Here is a 21056-nt window from a genome sequence, read left to right on the forward strand (position 1 = left end):
GCTCGGTCTGTGGCTTTTTGTCAGACTTGGGGACACCCGTGTTGTTGTTTGTTTTTCTTCCATTTTCCGAGTTGCTGGTTTCAAAAATGACAGTTTTAGATTTTCGTGAAGGGGATGCTCTCATGACTCATCGAATGAAGCTGCTGACTAGCCGTTCAGTCAGCAGTCTGACGACGTCACATTCTCGGATCACCTCAGATTGCTTGGAACCCCCTGCCGAGTAGGTACTGCTGGAAAAGCACTACTTGTTTCAGTCAGTGTGAACTGAGGGGAAGAACCAAGGCTCATTAAATGAATCTTTATCTATGTTTTACACTGTGACTCATAAAACGCTACAAATCCATGAATACAAAATATGGAGCAGGAAATGGTAGCAATAAGTCCTCTTTAATCTTGAATTATTTTTAGGGAAAACCTTTGCCTAAAAATGAATCAACTTTAATATTAAAGATATTATTCAATATCTAAATAAAGATTAGATATTAATAAATATGTTAAGATATTTATTAATTTACTTAAAATATAGTTAAGCTGGAGAACAACATGAAAACTGTCATATACAGTAACTAAGAGTACGCATGAAGTTTCACATTTCCACACATCGCGTCTAAATCCAGTTTATTACTTTGACTCTTGTTTTGTCTTCAACAACTTAGCAAAGGTAGTTTTAAGCTTGCTTGACGCTTGTGCAGGTAGCAAACAGTAAGTTTATCAGGACTGTTTGGCTGAAGTGGGAGTTGAATATTAATATTAATATTTAATCCATAAATAGTAAAGTGTCTTATTTCACTGTTTTGTAATCTCTGCTAAAGCCACGCCATGCTGCTGCTAAAAGCCGCGGTGAACCAGTAATGAATATGGTTCAATAGGGTGATGAATAAAGGAGCAGGTTCAAAGTTTGTCCTAATAATTTTCAGACCTGAACGCTCCAGGACTGAAAGGTCAGTGCGTTCTGTCTGTGGCCTCGTAAACAAAGCTGCTCTTGTTCTGTTAAGCCGGAGGATCAGAGGTCAGCCGCAGTGCCAGGGCTTCAGCCGAGCAGAGAGAGATCGCTGGCTTGTTGTTGTTCGAGCCTAAGAGGCGTGATTCGCTTAGGTAACACAGTTAGGAGAATTAAACATTGAGAAAACTCTCAGCAGACATCACTCAACAGTATGCCACAGAAAACATTCTATAGACAGATTTAGTGGGGGTATTAACACTGATGGTGCAAGTGGAGCGTTACGGGTTTGTTGTTCTTTTCCACCTTGATATTACTCTTTTTGCACTACAAGTAGTCTCACAGCTCAAAATAGTTCTTTGATTTTTATTACTGGGTCTTGTGAAGCCCCTCAGTTCCAGCCACTATCTAAAACTTTCTGCTCATTCCTTCACAAACAGTAGGTTTGAATAACAGGTTGATGGAGCACACAACCAGCACTGTATGCCTGAAGTGACCGTATGAAGGATGCTCCCTTTCTTTGGCATCATTTAGATCTAAGTGGGGGGAAATGTCAGAAACTGAGCATTTAGAGTACACTGTAAATAAAAGAAGCACAAAGCCACCGTAAAGATACCCGCTGGTTTCTAGATCCCACATTGGAGGTTAAATGTCAGCATTTGGCTACACTTATCTTGGGTATCCTATTTGGATGAGTGTTCAATGAGAGCATGACACGCTCAGTTGTCAGCTAGCAGTCTTTTTTAGCTAAACTGCAGATGTTCAACACATAGACATAGCTAGTTAATACCAAGCAACATATGAGGCTTAGCCCATAGCTGTCCGCTTGCTGTACTAGCATCACTAGTAGTCAAACTAGCCCTGCCCCTAATTTTAAATCTTACCAAATAAAAATATCTTTTTTTTTTTTTTTTAATACCCCAAAAGTCCAACTAAATGGTGTATGTAATGAGAGTCTATGGGGACTGACCTGTTTTTGGAGCAAATCTTAAGTGACCTTTAAAGGAACTGGCAGTTTTATTTTTATTTTTTAAGCAGACTTATTTTTCAGCCCTAGAGTTTGCCTCTTGGAACTATGGGAGAGGATTAGGGCCAGTATTTTTTTATTATTATTTTTTTAACCACAATTCTGAGATTATTGTCAGATTTCAAAAAAGTCCAAAAGAAGTCCTCAATTTGTATTTTGGTCTCCCCCCCTCCTCTTCCAATGGCTCTAATCCTCTTCTGTATGGCTCAGTCTAATACACAGTTCGGATTTTTTATTTATATTTTTTCATTCTATCAATATATAACATAATATGTAATAATTTTTTGCTTTCTGTCTATGATTAAAATCACAATTTCTATAAAGTTTCTTCAGAAGACTGAAGAAGTCACTTGGATGAGTGGTGAAATGTTTCTCCAGTAGATAATGGTACGTTCAGATGAACAGAATCAACTTTCTCTGACTTCAGTCAGCTGTTCAGATCCAACCTTTCTCCTGTAAAACCTTCTGCAGCATTTTACAGGAGAAAGTAACTGTCCTTGCAGTTTATTGTGCAGGTAAACGGGCAACTGCGCAAGGACAGCACTGTTTCAGATCCTTCTTCTGACTTTAAATATGTAAAATCTCTCCACATTACTGAATTCCACTTACCTTTTTTTCAACACTGTCGTCTTTTGAGCCGAGGGCTGCTTTGATGGGAGCGTTAGCATTTGGTTTTGTCATGTTGTTGTTTATTTCACTCATGCTCCTAATGTGTTGGTTTGTAAAACTACAGCAGGCCCAACATTAGCACATGTGCTGCTGCTCACGACGTAGCGCTAAATCCATTATCATCGGCCTTTTTCTGGTAAAATAAGGTTGGAACAAGTTCTGTTGACTTTATATTGATCATCAGCCATAGTCTGATGGAAATAAGATTGACTTTAAATGGAATATCTGATACAAACCAACTGTGACCTCTGACAAACTTTATCAATGTGTGATTTCTTTCCTAATGTTCCTTTGGCCTTGTTGTGGTGGTGCAAGGGTGCTGTAACCCCCGTGCTGCAGGGCGCGGCGCAGCCCCCTGCTCTCCCCCTGCTCTCCAGGTTATTCTTCTCATCCTGCTCTCTCTGTGTGCAGTTTGTTATGCTGCGTGAATTCATTCTGCTAGATCTAAGATGGAAAAAAGAGACTATGTCTGAGTGTGTATGAGCCCGTCACAACTTCCTACTGCTTCCTGTGGTCACTGTTCACGTGTGTGTGTGTGTGTGTGTGTGTGTGTGTGTGTGTGTGTGTGTGTGTGTGTGTGTGTGTGTGTGTGTGTGTGTGTGTGTGTGTGTGTGTGTGTGTGTGTGTGTGTGTGTGTGTGTGTGTGTGTGTGTGTGTGTGTGTGTGTGTGTGTGTGTGTGTGTGTCAGGCTGAGCACTTGGGTTCTGTGGGCAGCACAGCCCTGCAACACATGTGGCAGAAGTTGGCCCCAGTCAGCGGTCCACATTTACATCCTCATCCTTGTCTGATCCGCTGGCAGGGTCAACTTCTCCCTGCAGCCGACTGAGTGAGCATGTGTTTTAGCTGCTGCTGATTTTTGAATGCTAGCAGTGAGGTATTGAACTTGAATTTGACACACTGCCACTGCATTACCTCTCGTTTTATTTAGGCGCTGTTTGTGAGAAAAGTTGAAGTCCTTATTGATGCTTTCTTTTAAAATGAAGATGGGTGGTGGTAGTTTGCTGCTGCAACACATTAATAAAGAACAATGAATGAAAAACATGTTGCTTTGTGACGTTTTCTTAGAATCTGTATCCTCTCTTTATCGATTTATTTCTGTATTTTTTAGCCGGACTTGCTGAACTTCAAGAAAGGCTGGATGGTGAAACTTGACGAGCAAGGCCAGGTACCATTTTTATTAGCTAATTAGGAGAAACGTAAAGAGGAAACTGAAAATGGTATTAACCATTGAAAGCTAAATGAAAATGATTGCTGGAGTCTTCAAAAAAATCAAGAGTTCAAAAACCTGAGTCACTGTCTGTCTGTAGCGTTCGATGGCCTTTACACACCTGTGGCCACACTTTGATGTTCCATCTTCAATGGACTTGAAAGACGAGGGTGGTGCTAGGAAGCTTTAAAATACTGTTTATAAGATATATAAAGAGACAAACTCTACACTGACACATAGGACTGTGTGGACACTCGATATGTGACTTGCTATGCTACCTTGCTGTATTACACAGCTCTGTTTTTAAACTGTAAATTTTTTTCTCAAGTGGAAGAAGTACTGGTTTGTGCTGACTGATCACAGCCTGAGATACTACAAGGATTCAATTGCAGAGGAGGTGGGCTTATTTGTTCTCTTTCACACCTTGTGTTTTTATTTCCTTCTACCTTTAAAATGCGTCTTTGTTTCTGTGTAACTCAGGCCTCTGACCTGGATGGTGAGATTGACCTGTCCACCTGCTACAATGTAACTGAATACCAGGCTCAGCGAAACTATGGCTTTCAGATTCATGTAAGAGGCTTTGCTTGTTTTGTCTCAAACCTTTCTGCTCAAGGAAAAATCTTTCAGTGTGATGACATTGTAACAGTTCGTGTGTTTGATTCTAGATTTTGTTGCACTTAACCATTAGCAATACTTAACATGTAATTTTGCTCGTCTTCTGGGGTAAATGCCAGATTTTCCACTCGATATCCACAGTAAAATGTCATATTGTCTCATCATCTGGGTGTTTTTTGTCACTCAGTATTTAGTTTAAACAAGAAGAACATTTTCATTTCATGCATTTTATTTTATTTCAAAGGCATTGAAAAAAAGTGGCCACCAAGTGGTCATCTTAAGCCCTTATGTGTGAACAGTAATGTGAGGCTGTCTGTTTGCTTTATTCTATAAATGCAGTCATAAAATCACCGATCCAATTTAAAAACTGCTTGGTGACTCAGAATGTAAGAGAGTGTGTATGTACCCTCCAATCTGCAAGAAACTTTCCCTGAATATTGTCTCACACGCACATTACTAACATCTCTCTGTTTTATATTAATTTTCCTTGAGTCGCCACTAAATACTGAATGAAGGCTTTGGAAAGTGCTGCAGGCACTTTTGCTAGTACTCCTTATACGCAACCACACAGCTCCATGAGCTGATGTCTCCACGTGGTGCGTTCAACTTTAAGTCAGAATTTCCAACTTCCTGGTTGGAATTTTTTTTTAACTGGAACGCCCCCTCAAGTCAGGCTTCCAACTTGGAAAGTTGGGGCAGCTCCATCAACTCTGACTTAACAATCAACGATGGCAGCAGCGCACGTAAAAACGAAACAATGAAAGTGTATAACTTAGTCTGAACTGCTGTTGTTCATTGGACATCTATGAACGTGCTGCAGCTGTGTTTGTAGGCACAAAAACAGAAATCACTGTATTTGTAGTGATGCGGGATTATTTGGGTTTTCTTACTTTTCCAGGTTTGCTACTAGAGAAGCGCTAATGAATCTGCTACGATAAAGAGAGATTTCTATTCAGGATTTTTTTGGCTGCTACATCTCTTCTCTATATCGCTCTTTCTCATCACTCTGTGTGTTCTTCACTGTGCTTTTTGATGTTTAGACGCAGGAAGGAGTGCACACTCTGTCTGCCATGACAGCAGGCATACGTAGGAACTGGATCCAGGCAGTCATGAAGAATGTCAGACCCTCCACTGCCCCTGATGTGGCAAGGTGGGTACAAGTCACAGTTATAACATGCTTCTCAGTTATCAAGAAACTCAATGCTTTCGTGTAATATTCATGTATATTAATACATTAAAAGATAGATTTCAAAGTTTAGAGATGAAAAAAGAACAGGAAAGCAGAAACTTACTTTGCTTTCTTTCGCCGTTTAGCTCGACCGAGGATCATGGCTCATTCTCTCCTTTAGAGGGTCTCGTCAGACCAGATGTCACTCAGGACTCTCCTTCTTCTGAGGCCTCATCTGTAGACAAAGAAGCCACTTCTGGAGTCATTAAGAGCCGAGCTCGCGAGCGCAGGCGAGAAGGCCGCTCTAAGACATTTGACTGGGCAGAGTTCAGGCCCATAGCCCAGGCTCTGGCTCAACAGCGGGCGCAGGAAGCCGAGAGTCTCCAGGCAGACATGGGGGAGCTCGAGCGCAGTCGGAGAAGAGAGGAGAGACGGAAGAGGTACGAGAACGTGACAAGCTCAGACCCTGCATCGGTTAAAGAAGGAGGGAGGACCGACGATGAGAGGGGAGACGAACCTCCGGGTTCGCTAGGTCCCGTATCTCTGGAGAGGCAGCAGATGGTGGAGGAGGTGATCGAAGAACACTGGCGACAGGTAGAGAAGACGCCCATGCGGGAGGAAAGGAGGGTGCCGCTGCCCACCGCAGTGCAACCTAGAGAGACTGTAGAGCTGGAGCAGCTACTGGAGAGTTATAAGCAAGGGGTATGTTTCCTTGTTTGATTTAGATTGTTGCTGTTGTTTTGAGTGAAATTCAAATATACAAAGTGAAGAATCCAGTCAGCAAGTACAGAGCTAAGCCTGTATTTAAGCTTCAGGGGGAAAATGCATTTTAAATTTTATTTGGTTAGTTTTAATCGGTTTAAGAGCTTCAGTAAATTTAAACTTGCCATTGAATTGATTGCTGCATACAGTATAACATAGTCATGAATAATAACTCTGTAGTGTAACAGTTTAGGTATTTGCTTAACAAGTGAAAGATGAATCCAATGAAGCCAGCATCTTACCAACAGTCAAACACGGTGGTGGTAGTGTGATGGTGTGGGGCTCTTAAAAACAAAAACAAAAAAGACTGAAATCCTATTGAGATGCTTTTGCAAGACCTCAAACAAGAAGGAGAGTGGGCAAAATTTCTTCCCCAGTGATGTGAAAGACTGATTGCAGTTTTTGCAAATGCTTGGTTGCAGTTTTTGGTGCACCAGGTAGCACAACCAGTTATTAGGTTTAGGGGGAATTCACTTTTCCTACATAGGGCCAAGTAAATTTGCGTAGCTTTTTCTTTAATAAATGAAGTCATCATTGTAAAAATGCGTGTTTGCATTTATTCAGGTTGTCTTTAAGTCTCCTATTCAAATAACCATATGGTCAGGGCCTTTCTGTGGGGGGTGGCATGGTCTCCTCCCTCCTCTCTGGGTACTCTGCCTTCTCCCACAGCACCAATAACTGGGCGTTTGCTGCAGTTAGTGAGGTTATGATAATTGGTGATTCAAAATTGCCTCTCACTCTATGGCAGCTGGGATTGGCTCCAGCCCCCCTGTGACCCTGAATTGGATAAGCAGAAGAGGATGGATGGATATAATAATATATACACACACTACATTATATATTTTATATTCTAATATTCTTCCTGCCGTTTTTACAGATTGAGGACCTGAAGGCACAGTTGAAGAGCTGTCACAAGCAGCTCCTGGACTCAAATAAGCACAAACAGGAGCTGGAGATCCAGCTGAGAATGGCTCTGGAGAGAGAGCAGGATGACCGATCTGGTTACATCTCTCCGGTGAGTTGTCCCTTTATTCTGCTCTTATGGGAAGTCCTGTTGTAAACTCGATCAGTACATTCTTAACTGAGCAGTGGTTTCTACTTCATTTCGTAACATTTTCTGCATGTTGTATTTTATCGAGAGAAAATCGCAACCAAACTGACGAAGCTACAACGTGGCTACAGATAAACGCCTTTGCATGACTTCATTGCATGTGGAAAACGATAAGATTTCATTACTAAATTGGCTTATACTAGTTAATCTGCTCGCTTTGTGTTGTAGGTTTTTACTTTATCAGGACTCATGCAAGGAGTTATTTGAGTAATTTTCTTGATTTTGGACCAAAGGACTGTAGTTTTGCAGTTTCTGGAGAGGTGTTATTTCACTGTAAGTGTTAATTACATGTGAAAAGTGATAAACAGACACAAATATAAGAATAATGTTGAAGTGTGTTTAAACATTTACCGTATTTGAGTTTTTTCTCATAGAATCAATACAAAAAGATGAACATGAAATCAAAATTAGAAAAGCGGAAGTGACATGATGGCATTTTTTTTTCTCCTTGTAATTTTCTCTTTTGCATTTCGACTTCATCATTGAATTTATAGCAATAGAAAATGGAAAAAGCGAAACTTGAGTAGAACTTGTTTTCTTTTTGATTCATTTTTCAGTTGTTTGTTGCCGAATTCATGAAGAGAATTTTGTCTTTGAGTTTAGAGTGACATTTTCCTGCATAGTCTCTGGCACGATTGCTTCACTTGTTGAAATGTTTGTCTTGACATGGAATAATAACCTCTTGGCCTGTATTCTACTCATTTGCATGGACATCAGATTCTTCTATTAACTGCTATAAAGACATCCATTTGTTATTCTTTTAACAAATTTTATATGTAGAAGTGTACTGACATAAATGTATGATGTCGATTTCTTTGCCTGTGTTTTGATGTATGGATGGGTTCTTACAGAGTGAGGCTGAATGATGTTTTAAATACATATATATGTAAATTATATATAATTTTGTTTTTGGCAGATTTCAAGTATAGTGCTCTTACTCTAGACAGTGAATTATTTTGAGAAAGTTGGGAGGGTGTTTGAAGCATTAGATTTGAGCTGCATAATGCATTTCATTATCTCCTCTCAGACTTGGACGTGAAACCTGTGAAATGTGTGTTTGTAGGACCTGGTATGCCTTTCTATCCTTGAATAAACCACTCAGCTGAAACTAATATTGCATTACTTACCACTTAAAGTAACCTTTAACCATTAAATGTGCATGCTATTGGTATTAACTAACCCCAGCTATTTAAATCTTTCAGTTGCTTTTAATTTACACCTTTAAACCAAAAGAAATTTTTGGATTTGTTTTGAATCTGTTCATTTGCATAATTTGGTATTGTTATGTGGGAATGCTTAATGTAATGTCACTTTTTAATTTAATAATAATAATTTAAAGAGAAATAATTAGTAGTTAGCGCTGGAAATTATAAGCAAGCTTTGTGTCTCCCCTGCTGTGTGTTAACCAACTGTCTGGTCCCCTTTTCCAAGCTGGAGCAACCTTTGGGTCTGGAGGCTGATGTGACGCCCCAGATGAAGAGGCCCGAACTGGTTAGTTCTCAAGCGCAGAGTTTAACAAAGAAGTACCAGGAGACCAAAGAGCTCCTGAAGCTGCAAGAGCTGAAAAAGCGCAATATGCAGGCACAGCTTGGCCTCTCGCTTTCTCACCTTCCCATCAAGGACCCTTACTTTTCTGAATCCCACAAAACATCCATCCTGGAAGGCCCTCCCCCTGAACTTGTCCAAAAACCAGTTAGCTTTTTAATCCAGGACACCACAGAGGCTATTCAAGAACTAGAGGACTTAACGCATGACAATCCTCTGACTCTAAAGGAGCTGGCGAAAGTGTTGAAATTACATAGCTGTAATCAAGACACAGCAGAGAAGCATCAACTTCAGAAGCTGCTGGAGACCTGGAAGCACCAGCAGGAGTTAGAAAATGAAACCATAAAAAAGAGTTTAGCTAGAGCTGGAGAGAGCATCCGCAAATATGAAGCTCGTCTTCTAACCATGGAGGACATGGTGGGGAAAGTTCACAAGCAAAGTTTTGAAAGCCCAAAGGGCTCCTACAGTCTTCTGTCCAAAACTGAGAACTACTCAGAGTCGAGTGATGAAACTATTGGAATGCTGTCTCAGAGGATTGAACTTTTAACTAGTGAAAATGGAGCATTGAAACAGCGATGTCAGGAGATAATAAATCAACTGACTGAGGCTGACAGAGAGATAGACAGACTGAAAGCTGAACTCATCAGCCAGCAAGGTGGCAAACAGCATCACCTTGTCTTGGAGGAGCTGAAAAGACTAAAAGCTGAACTGGCTGAAAACCAAGCCAATGCCATAGACAGGGAGTATTACGAGAGGGAGTTGAATGAGAAGTCCTTGAGGCTCCATGAAGCGCTCGTTACATTGGAGGAGCTTGGCAGCATCCTTAAAGACACTGAAAAGAAGCTACAGTTAAGAGAGGCCACACTGAAAGGTCTGGGCTTCCAGGGAGATTATGAAGATGACGAATTAAACCCAGAGAAAGAGCAACTCCAAGAGCTGCTTGAAGCCTCCGAAGCAAAGTTATTTGAGACCAAGTCAAGCCTTCAGACTACAGAGCAGCGCTGTATGGAACTAGAAACTAGGAACAGTCAACTAGTTGAACTAAATCAGAAAATTGAGAAGGTCAGCAGAGAGAAGCTAGAAGAAGCAGAAAATGAAATAAGGGTGCTAAGAGAGAAGTTGGTAATGAGCATGAGTACAGATGAAAAGGATGCTGAATCTGTTGAGGCAGAAGAGAAGCATGTGGATGATAAAGGACTTTTAATGAAAGTAGTACAAGAGTTTGAGATGAGGTCTGCATCGATGAATCAGGTTGTGGAAATGTTAGAACAGGTAGATGTTGATGTTGAGAGTATGCTTGGTGAATTAAAAAGCACTTTATTTTCCTCTTCAGAGGAAGAGACATTTTACCCGAGTGGAAAAGATGCGTCATTCGTGTTAAAGGGAGAGTTCTGGAGCCAACTGTTGGGCACCACTGTAGCAAAATCAAAGGAAGACGGACAGAGCCGTGACAGAGGGGTAGAAGAACAGATGATGGCAGAGAAGAGCTTAATGCTCTTGATTAGGAGGATTTGTTCGCAGGCAGACTTTGGAAGTGACAGAGTGACAGATTTGGGATCGATGTATAGCTGGCTTGATAATGAAACAAATGCTCTGATTCTTAAACAGTTAAAAGAAATTCTGGAGGAAAAGTCGCAGAGATTTAAGCAGATTGCCTCCAGTTTGAAGCTTGATAAAGATGACAAACTCCATTCTTTGGCATTAGCAAGCTTTGGCCAACAAACACAATCTTCTGAACATCTGCGTGAATCTCTCAAAGAAGCATACATATCTTACTTGATTATTAGGCTCAATGTCCAGTATGAGAAAGGGCTAAAGAAAAAAGAGGAAGAAGTAAAGATGCCTGGCGTAAATTGTCCAAATTGTCCAAAATTAAGAGAAGTTGCCAGTGGGCTTCAGTCCAAATTGGCAGATCTTCAAAGTCAACTATCTGAGGCGTATTTGAAAGCTGCCCCAGGGTCTCAAACTCTGATTCAGATTGAAGGAGAATCCATTGATTCAGTCGATAAAACCATTGAGCTTCATGATATGATAGCCGAGCACAGGAAAGAGCTACGAGAAGTCAAAGATGGCTACGAGCAGGAAGTTGATAAGTTGAGGCAGGAAATAGCAAAAGCCAACGAGACACTTCGTCTCCGTTCAGAAGAGAATGTAAAAGAGATTGACTCGCTGACGAACTGTATGGAGAACTTGAAGGAGCAGCACGAGAGGGAGATGAGTCGTCTCCTGGAGAGGTTTGACCGGGAAATGGAAGAGCTGCGAAGCATGATGAATCTAGCAACTGCAGGCAGGAATGAAGCAGATGACAACGTACCTTTGGATCACGCCTTGACCCTGAAAGAGCGCATCCAAGAGCTGGTGACCCAAGTCTCAGTCATGACCGAAGAGATGAGACGGCGCGAAGAGCAGGGCGACGTAACCATTCTGCGGCTGAAATACGAGAAAGACCTGGAAAACCTGAAGGTGGAAGTGCTCCTTGTCCTTGCCATCCTCCATCTGTGATGCCTTGTTTTCCTTTGTGGCATTCCCAGATCCCCCTCCCTTCCCCAACATCTACTCCCATCTCTCGCTCTTTGTTCCGTAAACCAATTTTCTTTTGTGTTGCATGAAAACTAACCTGCTGCAGGTTTATGTTATCACTGATGCTGCTTTAGTTGTTTATTGAGGAACCCATTTTGTTGATGTTTCGTCAAAGTTACCTTAATGAATACAAGACTGAAGCCTCAAACTCTGACTTGGAGTTTGAAGCTGATGGCTTCTCTCGAATTTGGGCTTCAGAAATCTGTCAGTGCCCGACTGTTCTGTGAAATGAGTTCCTCTATTGGTAGTTGAGTGTGCTTACTGATCTAATCTCGGCAGTTTTAGTTACAAAGCAAATAACTGATCCTTTGCAGCACCTTGAAGTCTTTTAGAGTTAAGAATTTTAAAAAGACCATTTCTGTTTTCAGATTAATATTAACTTTAATTCTTTTCCTTTTGCCGTTTCTACTGTTTATTCCATACTGTGACTGAGTACTAGCTTTTTTTCCTTGAACTTGTCAGCAGCTAATTGGCAGCACTTGTGATGAAACCCAATATTTTCTCAAGCAGAAAAATTAAATGCCATTCCTAAGATAATAAAGGCTTGTCCTCATATACAGGGTTGGGGGCGGGTTTCCCATTTGGCTCCAAGAGCTGCCCAAAACTGCACACCTCTGCAATGGGGAAAATGCCCTCAGTGACAAGACGTCACTGAATAAATATCTTGATCTGAAATTATTTGATATTTTCTTGAACATAAAGGACAACAGCTCCTAGTTTTTCAGTAGGATTTGTATTGGAGAAGGTTTAATACAAATTCCATTATTATACCCTAATTTGCAAAGGTATGCTTCCAAAAACTCCTGAATCCAGATAGGATAGGCTTCCAATGGTTATTTGTTCCTATGTTAGGCCTCACATTGCCATTTATAAACTACCAGAGCTAAAAGTAAATAAAACCATCCCCCATAAATCATCCTGCTATCAGAGGCACAAACAAATACATTAACACAATCAGCCATACCTGTTTATTAAACACAGTTTCTGAGCACTTAATGCAGGGATGTTTAATTTGATATGCTTACATGAATGAGTGTTTGGGGTTGTGTCTGCTAAGTTTCAGTTTTGAGGTAGTAATTGTCGATCACAGCTACAGTACGTTCTGTGATAATGAAATCTGTGACACCATGAATTCAGTAGATGTTGCAGAAAAACACAATTCAACTTTAACAGGGCAAACGGGACCTAGTTATAATTTTGTATGTCTAAAAGAGGGAATGGACATACGGCTTTGGTCAAAAGTTTATTTACACTCATCGTGGATATGAGTGTTGTTATTAATAATGAATTCTTTTGGAATGATTGTATAGCATACATCTTTATTCACTTTATAAACAAGAATTGGGTGAACAATTTCAAATTCATTTTGGATTTTCTCTGAAAGGCTCAAATATAAACATATATTCATTAAAACCTTTAAGAAGTGGTCACAAAGGTTCTAATATATCTTTTAACTTGACAACACCAAGGCTTATTACTGTTAGTTATTTATTAGCGATCATGATTGACTGCAGCTGGTAATTTCTCTTTGCCAGTATTTTTTGGATTGACCAGTAACACCTAGAATCACCATCACGTGATACGAAATTGGCCAGAAAGTTGAGGACCAGCCCAGGAACCAGCAAGGCTCAAGTCTGCCATGAGCTGGAAACCGCTAACTGTCACTGTCCAGAGTGAAGCCAGCTTTATGTGGCCACGGACTAGGAGGGAGTTAACAAAGAAAGAAGCCCCTGTTCAAAAATCAAAGCCTTCAACCGCCACTCAAATTTGCAGCTATAAATTTGGAAGCCAAATGGCCTCTGGAGAACATTGTATATGGTCAGACAAGAGTAAAACTGAGCTGCTCGGCCCCAATGACAATAGGTATGTTTGGATAGAGCAATACAGACTAGTATAGTAGCAAGATTGCATTATGAAGATGACATTTTAATTCATCATTCACACAGCTTTGTAGCACACCAGTGAGTTTTACTTGTGTTGGCTCCTCATATAGTCTCTTTGACTTCAGGCAAACCGAAGGACCTGGATCGGGGCACAGCCACCAACCAAACACCCAGATTAGTGGCAGCGAATGCAGGACGGAAGTAGGGCAAGGTTTTAGGTTGGGCAAGTGCAAAGACTATTGAAATCTCTTCTTATTGAGGATTATTATTCTCCCTCACTTTATTCTCACCATCCAGAAGTGGCAGTTTTGCAAGCTGATTGGGATGTCCTATGACACATGTAATGTTTGAGACACCCAGTTATATAATTGTCAGCTTAACCACACATTCCACCAAAGATTTGGCCTCCAGGCAGATTAGGATTTGTGTGTTAGCTGTAGGATACAAGTGCTGTTTGGAGTCCGGATTTCCAGAAGCTCGGATATTGTGCTGTGGACAGGAAATGGCAGCTTTTTTTTCTCTTACATCTCTCTCATTGTCTTTGCCCTTTTCTTACGTGCGTTGTGTATCCTGTCATTCCTTTTAATCCTTTTTGTACTCACACAGGCTCAACTTGCTCATGGCTGACAAGCTCAAGCTTGCAAGTGAATTGCTATAACTAAATTGATGATCTTTGCTGACATATAATTATATATAAAGGTCCAGGAGGTTTTTCCTCCTGCTCAGCTCCTGATCAGGAGAACCTTTTGGTCCCACGTTCAGGTGACCTGTAAACTCACAGCTGCAGTGTGCTCGCTTTTTGCCACAGGCCACCTGTGAGAGAGGTTTCGCTGCAATGGAGGAGTCTCACCAGAAAGTGATCGACGAGCTGCAGAAGAAACACCAGAGAGAGCTGGAGAACCTGAAGGAGGAGAAGGAGAGGCTGCTGGCCGAGGAGACGGCAGCCACCATCGCAGGTAAATAGAAAAAGTCATACCAACTGTATCTTTTTCCTACTATATCTTTAGCTCATCATAACTTGCTTACAATGCGTTACAGTAAGTTTTGATTAAAAATAAACTTTTTGTTTGTTATCTCAGCTATTGAAGCAATGAAAAACGCCCACCGTACAGAGCTGGAGAAGGAGCTGGAAAAGGCTCGCAAAACCAACAGCAATACGGAGAATGCAGACATCGAGGAGATCCGCAGACAGCATGAGTGAGTTCTTCTCATACCCATAAGCACCAAAGTGTTTGTAACCCCTCTCTCATCTCAGCTGATGAGGGCTGACAAACTATCAGGCTGGCTGAACCAGTGATCATGCCTGGTGGGACATGTCAAAAATGCTGTGAAGTAGTTGTTTGACAAGATACAGTGCATTGTATTCTGTGTCCTGATTGGCTGTAGACCACTGTCAATCAATCTCGTGCCGTGTCTCCTGTACAGTACAGAACGCGTTCAGCTTGTCAAATTTACATAAATCTTTGATCACTACCAGCGTGACTCTGAAGTGCTGCACCGTGTTTGTAAGTTTTCTCCCCAACAAACACAACAATGTCGATGAAACGTCGTCACCTGCAGGTGCCTTTGGTTTCATTCTATAATACTGGTCTTATTTTTCTAGCAGGTTTGAACTTTGAGAGTTTAAACAAGAGAGAAAAGTGTAAAAATGTTCATTCCTGTCTGAACAAAGTGTGTAATGAGGGGTTTTACAGCCTTAAAACATCTGTAATAACTGTAAAAAATAAAGTAGGCTACTTCGCAGATTTCACTTATCGCGGGTTATTTTTAGAACTTAACTCCCGCGATAAACGAGGGACCGCTGTATACTTAAAATATCTTATAAAGACAATTTTAGGTAAAAACTGAACCATTACTCCGTACGGTGTGGAAGTCTGTTATGCAGTGGTGGATTTTGGCTGGCACGGTTTGAGTCTATGTCCCTGACATTGAAGGAAAGCAGCCTTCCATGCAAATGGTTATAGGATGAATATTATGTGAGTTATGTTCTGGCCACAGCTGTCCTCAACTCAAATCTCAGCTGAGCTGAACACCTATTGCTAGCTATCAAAGCATTAGACTGCTTTTTTGTAGAAGAAATAAAATTCAGTTCATTTTATATTGTTAGGCACAGACCTTAATAATTCATTAATGTAGAGAAAATCCCAACAATCATGCTCGTCATGGATACATAAAAGAATATTCCTGTTGACTAAGTAGTCCACTGGACAGGAGGAAAAATTCAGATTAATCCGCAAGATGACTTAAAAAGGAGAAAACTGTTGGAATTGAGCCCAAGGTTAAAATTGTCTGTACAAATGTTCCACATGTATTTAAGAGTTGACTGAAAAAAGTAATGGTTCGTGTAGCTCGACTCTGAGTGTAAGATAATTGTACTAATAGGTTTCTGCTGACTGTGCAGGTGTCACTGCTGACTTGTTGGGACATGCATGCATGCACTGTGTTCAGCAGCTTGACACCCTGTGATGCTTCACACAGGAACATGTGTGGAAGTGCAGGTGTTGACTATAAATCACACTGCATTTAAACTGGCTTAGATTTTTTTACATTCTCTATTTTCACTCTGATGCCGGATAAAAGGAGAAGCTCTTTTTTTTTTTTTTTATTGCAGGGAACAGTTTGGTGCTGTTTATTTGCTCTGAAATAAAAGTACTCAGCATTAACCCCAAACTAACAGATGCTAAAGAACTGCCTGACCTTCAGGTTTTTTTCACTCCTGAAGTATTTTTTTCCTCTCAGCACGGTGTTGAATTGTATTTCAGGGAGGAGTTGTGTTCCTTCCAGCGGGAGATTGAGGTGTTGTCGGAACAGTATTCCCAGAAGTGCCTGGAAAACGCCCACCTGGCCCAGGCACTGGAGGCAGAGCGACAGGCCCTCAGGCAGTGTCAGAGAGAGAACCAGGAGCTCAACGCGCACAACCAGGTGCCGACAGAAACGCACACTGCTCACCTGAGCGCACAAATAACTGTGTTATAACTGCCCCAGTGGGCATGAAAGTGCACTGTCATTCTGAGTCTTCTGATTTGCTTCTGTGGGATGTTTTCAGGAGCTGAACAACCGACTGGCAGCAGAAATCACTAAGATGCGCTCCATGACCTCTGAGGATGGAGTGGGAGACACAAATACCACAATACAGGGGAAGGAGCTCTACGAGTTAGAAGTAAGGTTCAAGTCGCATAAGTTCCTGGATGTGAAACGTATGAAAACGAGTCTCTGCTAGTAAGGTTTTAATAGCCTCTCCTCAGGAAATGTTTCCACCCTCAAGGTGACTTGGCTCATATTTTTAGCATAATTTTTTCCTCGTCTTGTTTTCCAGGTTATGCTGCGAGTGAAGGAGTCTGAAGTCCAGTACCTGAAGCAGGAAATCAACTCCCTCAAAGATGAACTGCAAGCAGCCCAAAGAGTACATTTCAGTTTTTTTCTTTCCCCCTCATAAATTCATCACAGATCTAAAGATAAATCCTTTCTCTGAACTGCCAAACAATGTGCTTTCAGGATAAGAAATATGCAACAGATAAGTACAAGGACATTTACACAGAGCTGAGCATTGTCAAGGCCAAAGCAGAGCGGGATCTGGGCCGGCTCAGAGACCAGCTGCAGCTGGCTCATGAGGCGCTCGGGGAGCCGGCGCTGGAGGAGGTGGAACGAGGGGGCTATGGTACGAAAACGCGCCGCAAAACACACCTCATGTTGGAATCGACTCGCACCCAGACTCTTATCTTATTGTGACCGACACATTTTTTCCTCCAGATATCATGAAGTCCAAAAGCAACCCTGACATCCTCAAGATGGCAGCTGCTGCAGCGAAACGCTCAGAGCGCACCATGAGGTCAAAGGTGAGTGTCCTGTGAAGGGGCATGCAAAGAGTTTTATCAGATGTGTTAATTCAGGTTTTCTCATTGAACTCTATCACCCATTGTATCATTGCTCAAGCAACAGCAGATATTGAAAGTGGTTAACTCCAGCCTTCAAAAGCCTGAGAAGTTGTTTCCAGTGACTTGCTGCCACCTACAGGTCACCTGCTAAGTTGCATGCAGCATTGCATGCAAACCGGCTGCAATTTCCTGATCCATGTCGTGACTCCCATCAGAACTGCATTGTAGGCATTGTATTGCAAATGAAACACCGCAGTAGTCTTACACACACTTGCCTGTGTGTTTTCCCCCTTCTGTCTTCAGTCTGTGAGTCGAGACATGCCCTGGGACAGTTAGGGCTGCTGACGACGTGTAAGCTTCCTCCCCCTTCTCCTTTAGGTAAACCAAACCAGACGCACCCATGGGTGGATAAGCACACCCTCCTGTCCTCCACCTCTCAAGCCACTCAAAAGATCAGATTCTGCACATTAGTATGCACAAATACTCCACACTTGCATGGTGGTGAAGAATGAATGTCAGGTTTGGTAGAGTGACTGTGTATGTGACTTATCACTGGGCTTGATTACTAATATGTGGGTCCTTTCACTTTATCAGCCATGAACTGTATTGTATGAGGGGGTTACTTACACAGTGCTAAACAATGAAGTCCCAAACCTAATAAAAAGCTGTTTGTCAGACAAGTCAAGATGCACCTGAACTCTTAATTAATCAGCACTGTTAGGCAGGTGAATGATTAAAATGACAAGAACAACGTGGAAAAACTTTTCCTTCATCTTCACTTTCTCAATAAAATCAAAAAGTAATTTTGCTTGAATATCTTTAAATAGACTTGTTAACATGAGAGTTTTTGTCTTAGTAATAGTTTAATGTTCACAGTAAAATAATACTAGAAGTGTCTGCATCTAGTCGACTCAATATTTTGTTGTTCTTGTTGGTTAAACACATTTTATTAATGCACCAATGCATCAGTTCCCAGTTCAAAGATGCGGTTGGCGACTAACCAGCACGATCTCTATGAAGGGAAGTTGTGAATGAATAAGGGAGGAAGTAAAGAGGTCACAGCCTTGCTAACTGCCACAGTGCTTTGATGTGAAGCTGCCTAGCTTGGAAAATGCTTTTTCAGTTTGAGTGACTTCATGACAAAGGTAAATGTAAAATCAAATATAAAATGTTGGCCAAGATATGAACTTCAATCACAATGGTCATTTTATTTATTGCACATTTTGTTATACTTTTAATTCAATGTGCACAAAGTAAAAGCTTAAAAAGCAACATATGATTTACAGTGAAAAGAGCAAAATAAAATGCAAGTTAACAGTGAGAACAAAGAGGTTTGGCGTCTGCTTTTGAATATGTGCAATTAGCTGAACATTAAAAGAACTTATATATGTATAAGTTATAATGGAGAAACTTCGAGGTGAAGGAAAAGTGTTGACGTAAAACAGTTGAGTTAAACCCATTTTATGCAACCTTTTATCAGTTTTGGGACTCCATAGCACACATGCTAAAGAAGGGTTTGCTATCAGTTGTAGTGTGGTGTGTTAACACTCTATTTGAGAGGGATAACTCACTGGGTGACATCAGGTTTACACTGGGAGAAACACTGCTTGCTCAGAAACAGCACACGTGTCCAGAGTTGGGTTCATCATAAACTTATTTAGCATCTGCTTTTTCTCTCTTCATCCCACCAGAGTCTGAAGGAAGGGCTGACAGCGGAGCAGAGACTCCACCTGTTTGAAAATAAAGACACTAAGGAGTTCTGACAGTGACACGTCACGTCCCCCTACCTTGCTGCATGTTTAGAAGCCCACTATATTTTAGCTCTGTAATGACTTATTTAGTAACAACTACACACTGGTCACCAAACACAGATCATTTATTATTAAAAACATGCTATGAAGTTTGAATTTCATGTTTAGTTTGCATTCCATGCACTTCAGTTAACTGTGACTTTTTTGTATTTTTTTTCCTTACTGTAAATACTGTTTTTAAATGAGCATTTTTCATGCATACACTAGAACTATGACTGTGTAAGCTACTGTTTTAACTCTCTAGACTGTTGCTAGCCAAAAGCATAAATGTGATGTTAAATGGCTAAACTACAACTACATAATGACGAGTAATACTTGCATAACAAAACCGTAGGAATGAGTCTGGCGTTCAGTCTGCACGTTAACGCTCCTCCTCTCCGTTATCATTCCAGCACAGATGGAAGTGTTGCTCAGTAAACAAGCTATAGAACAAAAGTGCTTGTCTGCATTAGAAAAAAAGTGCTCACCCATGTTGCTGCTTTGTGTTACTTTGAAATTAACATCAAAGATGTTTCTGCAGTCTTGGGGAAAAAAATCAGATAAAATCAGTGCGCGACAGCTGAATGCATCAGGACAAGATTCACTGACTATAATTTAAATATATATGAAAGTTTATATAGATTTTTTTTTCTCTCACTGCAATCATTGGTCCAACTGTATAGGAGTTGCTGGAGTTGGTTTATGTTTGTAGTCTTGTTCAGTGGCAGTCCCTTTGTATTTATTTAAGTGGTTGGGATTTTTCTTTCACATTCCCATTCCTCTGTACTCTATTATTGTAAATATAAAGCAAATATACACCAACTGACTACAGGTTTATTAGCAATAAATATTTTTGCACCCTTTTCTGTGTGTTTTGAAGTTTTGAACCACATTTGAACTCGGGGTGTGTTTTTTTTTTTTTTTTTTTTATGGGGATAAATATTCTCAACAAACACTGAACACAACTTATTTTATTGTAACGCTTAAAGTCAAAGAGGGTCGGGCAAAGCACAATCAAATAAAACTTTAAAACTGACACCCACCCCCATTAAGAATATCTGGTAAATACAAAGCTGTACATATCTTCTGACTACTACAATCGCAGTGGTGGTAGGATCATGGTAAGAAGTCGCTTCTCTACAGCAAAAATGAGTCACGACGAAGGACTGAAGTTCACCTTTCAGCAAGACACCACATCCCAGATTTGGATACGGATTTCTCTCCTAATATTAGCTATTTGCTGATTTGTATGTATGACTCCAGACACATGAAAAACGTGAGAAACACTACAACCATTTAATTAGTGCTAATGACGCATAGTTTTTCCATGAGAAGGCATGCTGCAACGTCCCCTGTAACATGTTTTGAATGAAACAAACACAACAACCAGTTGATTTGAGCAGAATGTAAATGAGAAAATAAACAACTCCACACATAACAAATATTAGGGAATCTATTTTTTGGAATAAAAGTGTCTGCTAACATTTTCAGTATCATTATTCATCTTAAAAACTATTCACAGAAACCAAAACCCCCTTTTTTTGTACCAAACTCTAAACATATTTCATTCTGCAAAGTTGACCAAATTGAACATGACCCTATGTGAACGAGTGGAAGTGCAAAAAAATTACAGTAGAAGAACTATTTTTTTTGTACTTCCACACTGGCTTCATTTCTCAGCTCCAAAGGTTGTCCCTTGGTGTCAAAGGGTCTGGCTATAGTCATACGCAGTAATTGCTGTGACATTCCTTTGAGGCTGGAGTGAAAAGGTTTTGGTGACAATGAGCATATTCTATTACTGACCATGGTTTAACAAATGGACGTAGTAATTTATTTAGTATAACCCAAAATGAGACTTATAATTAGATGTGTTGAGGTGACTGT

The 21056-nt window shown here is 40.7% G+C and overlaps 1 protein-coding gene across 3 annotated transcripts in view; it reads left to right on the forward strand.

Annotated features, from left to right (window-relative positions):
• LOC308390821 (myosin phosphatase Rho interacting protein) overlaps window positions 1-20035 on the forward strand; it is a 46985-nt gene extending 26950 nt beyond the window's left edge. Inside the window, exons 10-25 of one of the 3 annotated variants that reach the window (XM_080873116.1) lie at window positions 3745-3801; window positions 4172-4240; window positions 4324-4413; window positions 5499-5608; window positions 5773-6328; window positions 7266-7403; window positions 8931-11507; window positions 14316-14463; window positions 14587-14704; window positions 16270-16429; window positions 16554-16667; window positions 16824-16910; window positions 17003-17165; window positions 17258-17343; window positions 17686-17760; window positions 19074-20035. In XM_080873116.1, the coding sequence (XP_080729242.1) occupies window positions 3745-3801; window positions 4172-4240; window positions 4324-4413; window positions 5499-5608; window positions 5773-6328; window positions 7266-7403; window positions 8931-11507; window positions 14316-14463; window positions 14587-14704; window positions 16270-16429; window positions 16554-16667; window positions 16824-16910; window positions 17003-17165; window positions 17258-17343; window positions 17686-17718 (4506 nt within the window). In that variant the 3' untranslated portion in view covers window positions 17719-17760; window positions 19074-20035. The remainder of the gene's footprint in view (window positions 1-3744; window positions 3802-4171; window positions 4241-4323; window positions 4414-5498; window positions 5609-5772; window positions 6329-7265; window positions 7404-8930; window positions 11508-14315; window positions 14464-14586; window positions 14705-16269; window positions 16430-16553; window positions 16668-16823; window positions 16911-17002; window positions 17166-17257; window positions 17344-17685; window positions 17761-19073) is intronic. The other 2 variants (XM_080873115.1, XM_080873117.1) reach the window with 2 other exon arrangements.
• The last annotated feature ends 1021 nt before the right edge of the window (window positions 20036-21056 follow it).

Source organism: Rhamphochromis sp. 'chilingali', assembly GCF_963969265.1.
Source record: "Rhamphochromis sp. 'chilingali' genome assembly, chromosome: 22".
In the NCBI taxonomy this organism is placed as follows: domain Eukaryota; kingdom Metazoa; phylum Chordata; class Actinopteri; order Cichliformes; family Cichlidae; genus Rhamphochromis; species Rhamphochromis sp. 'chilingali'.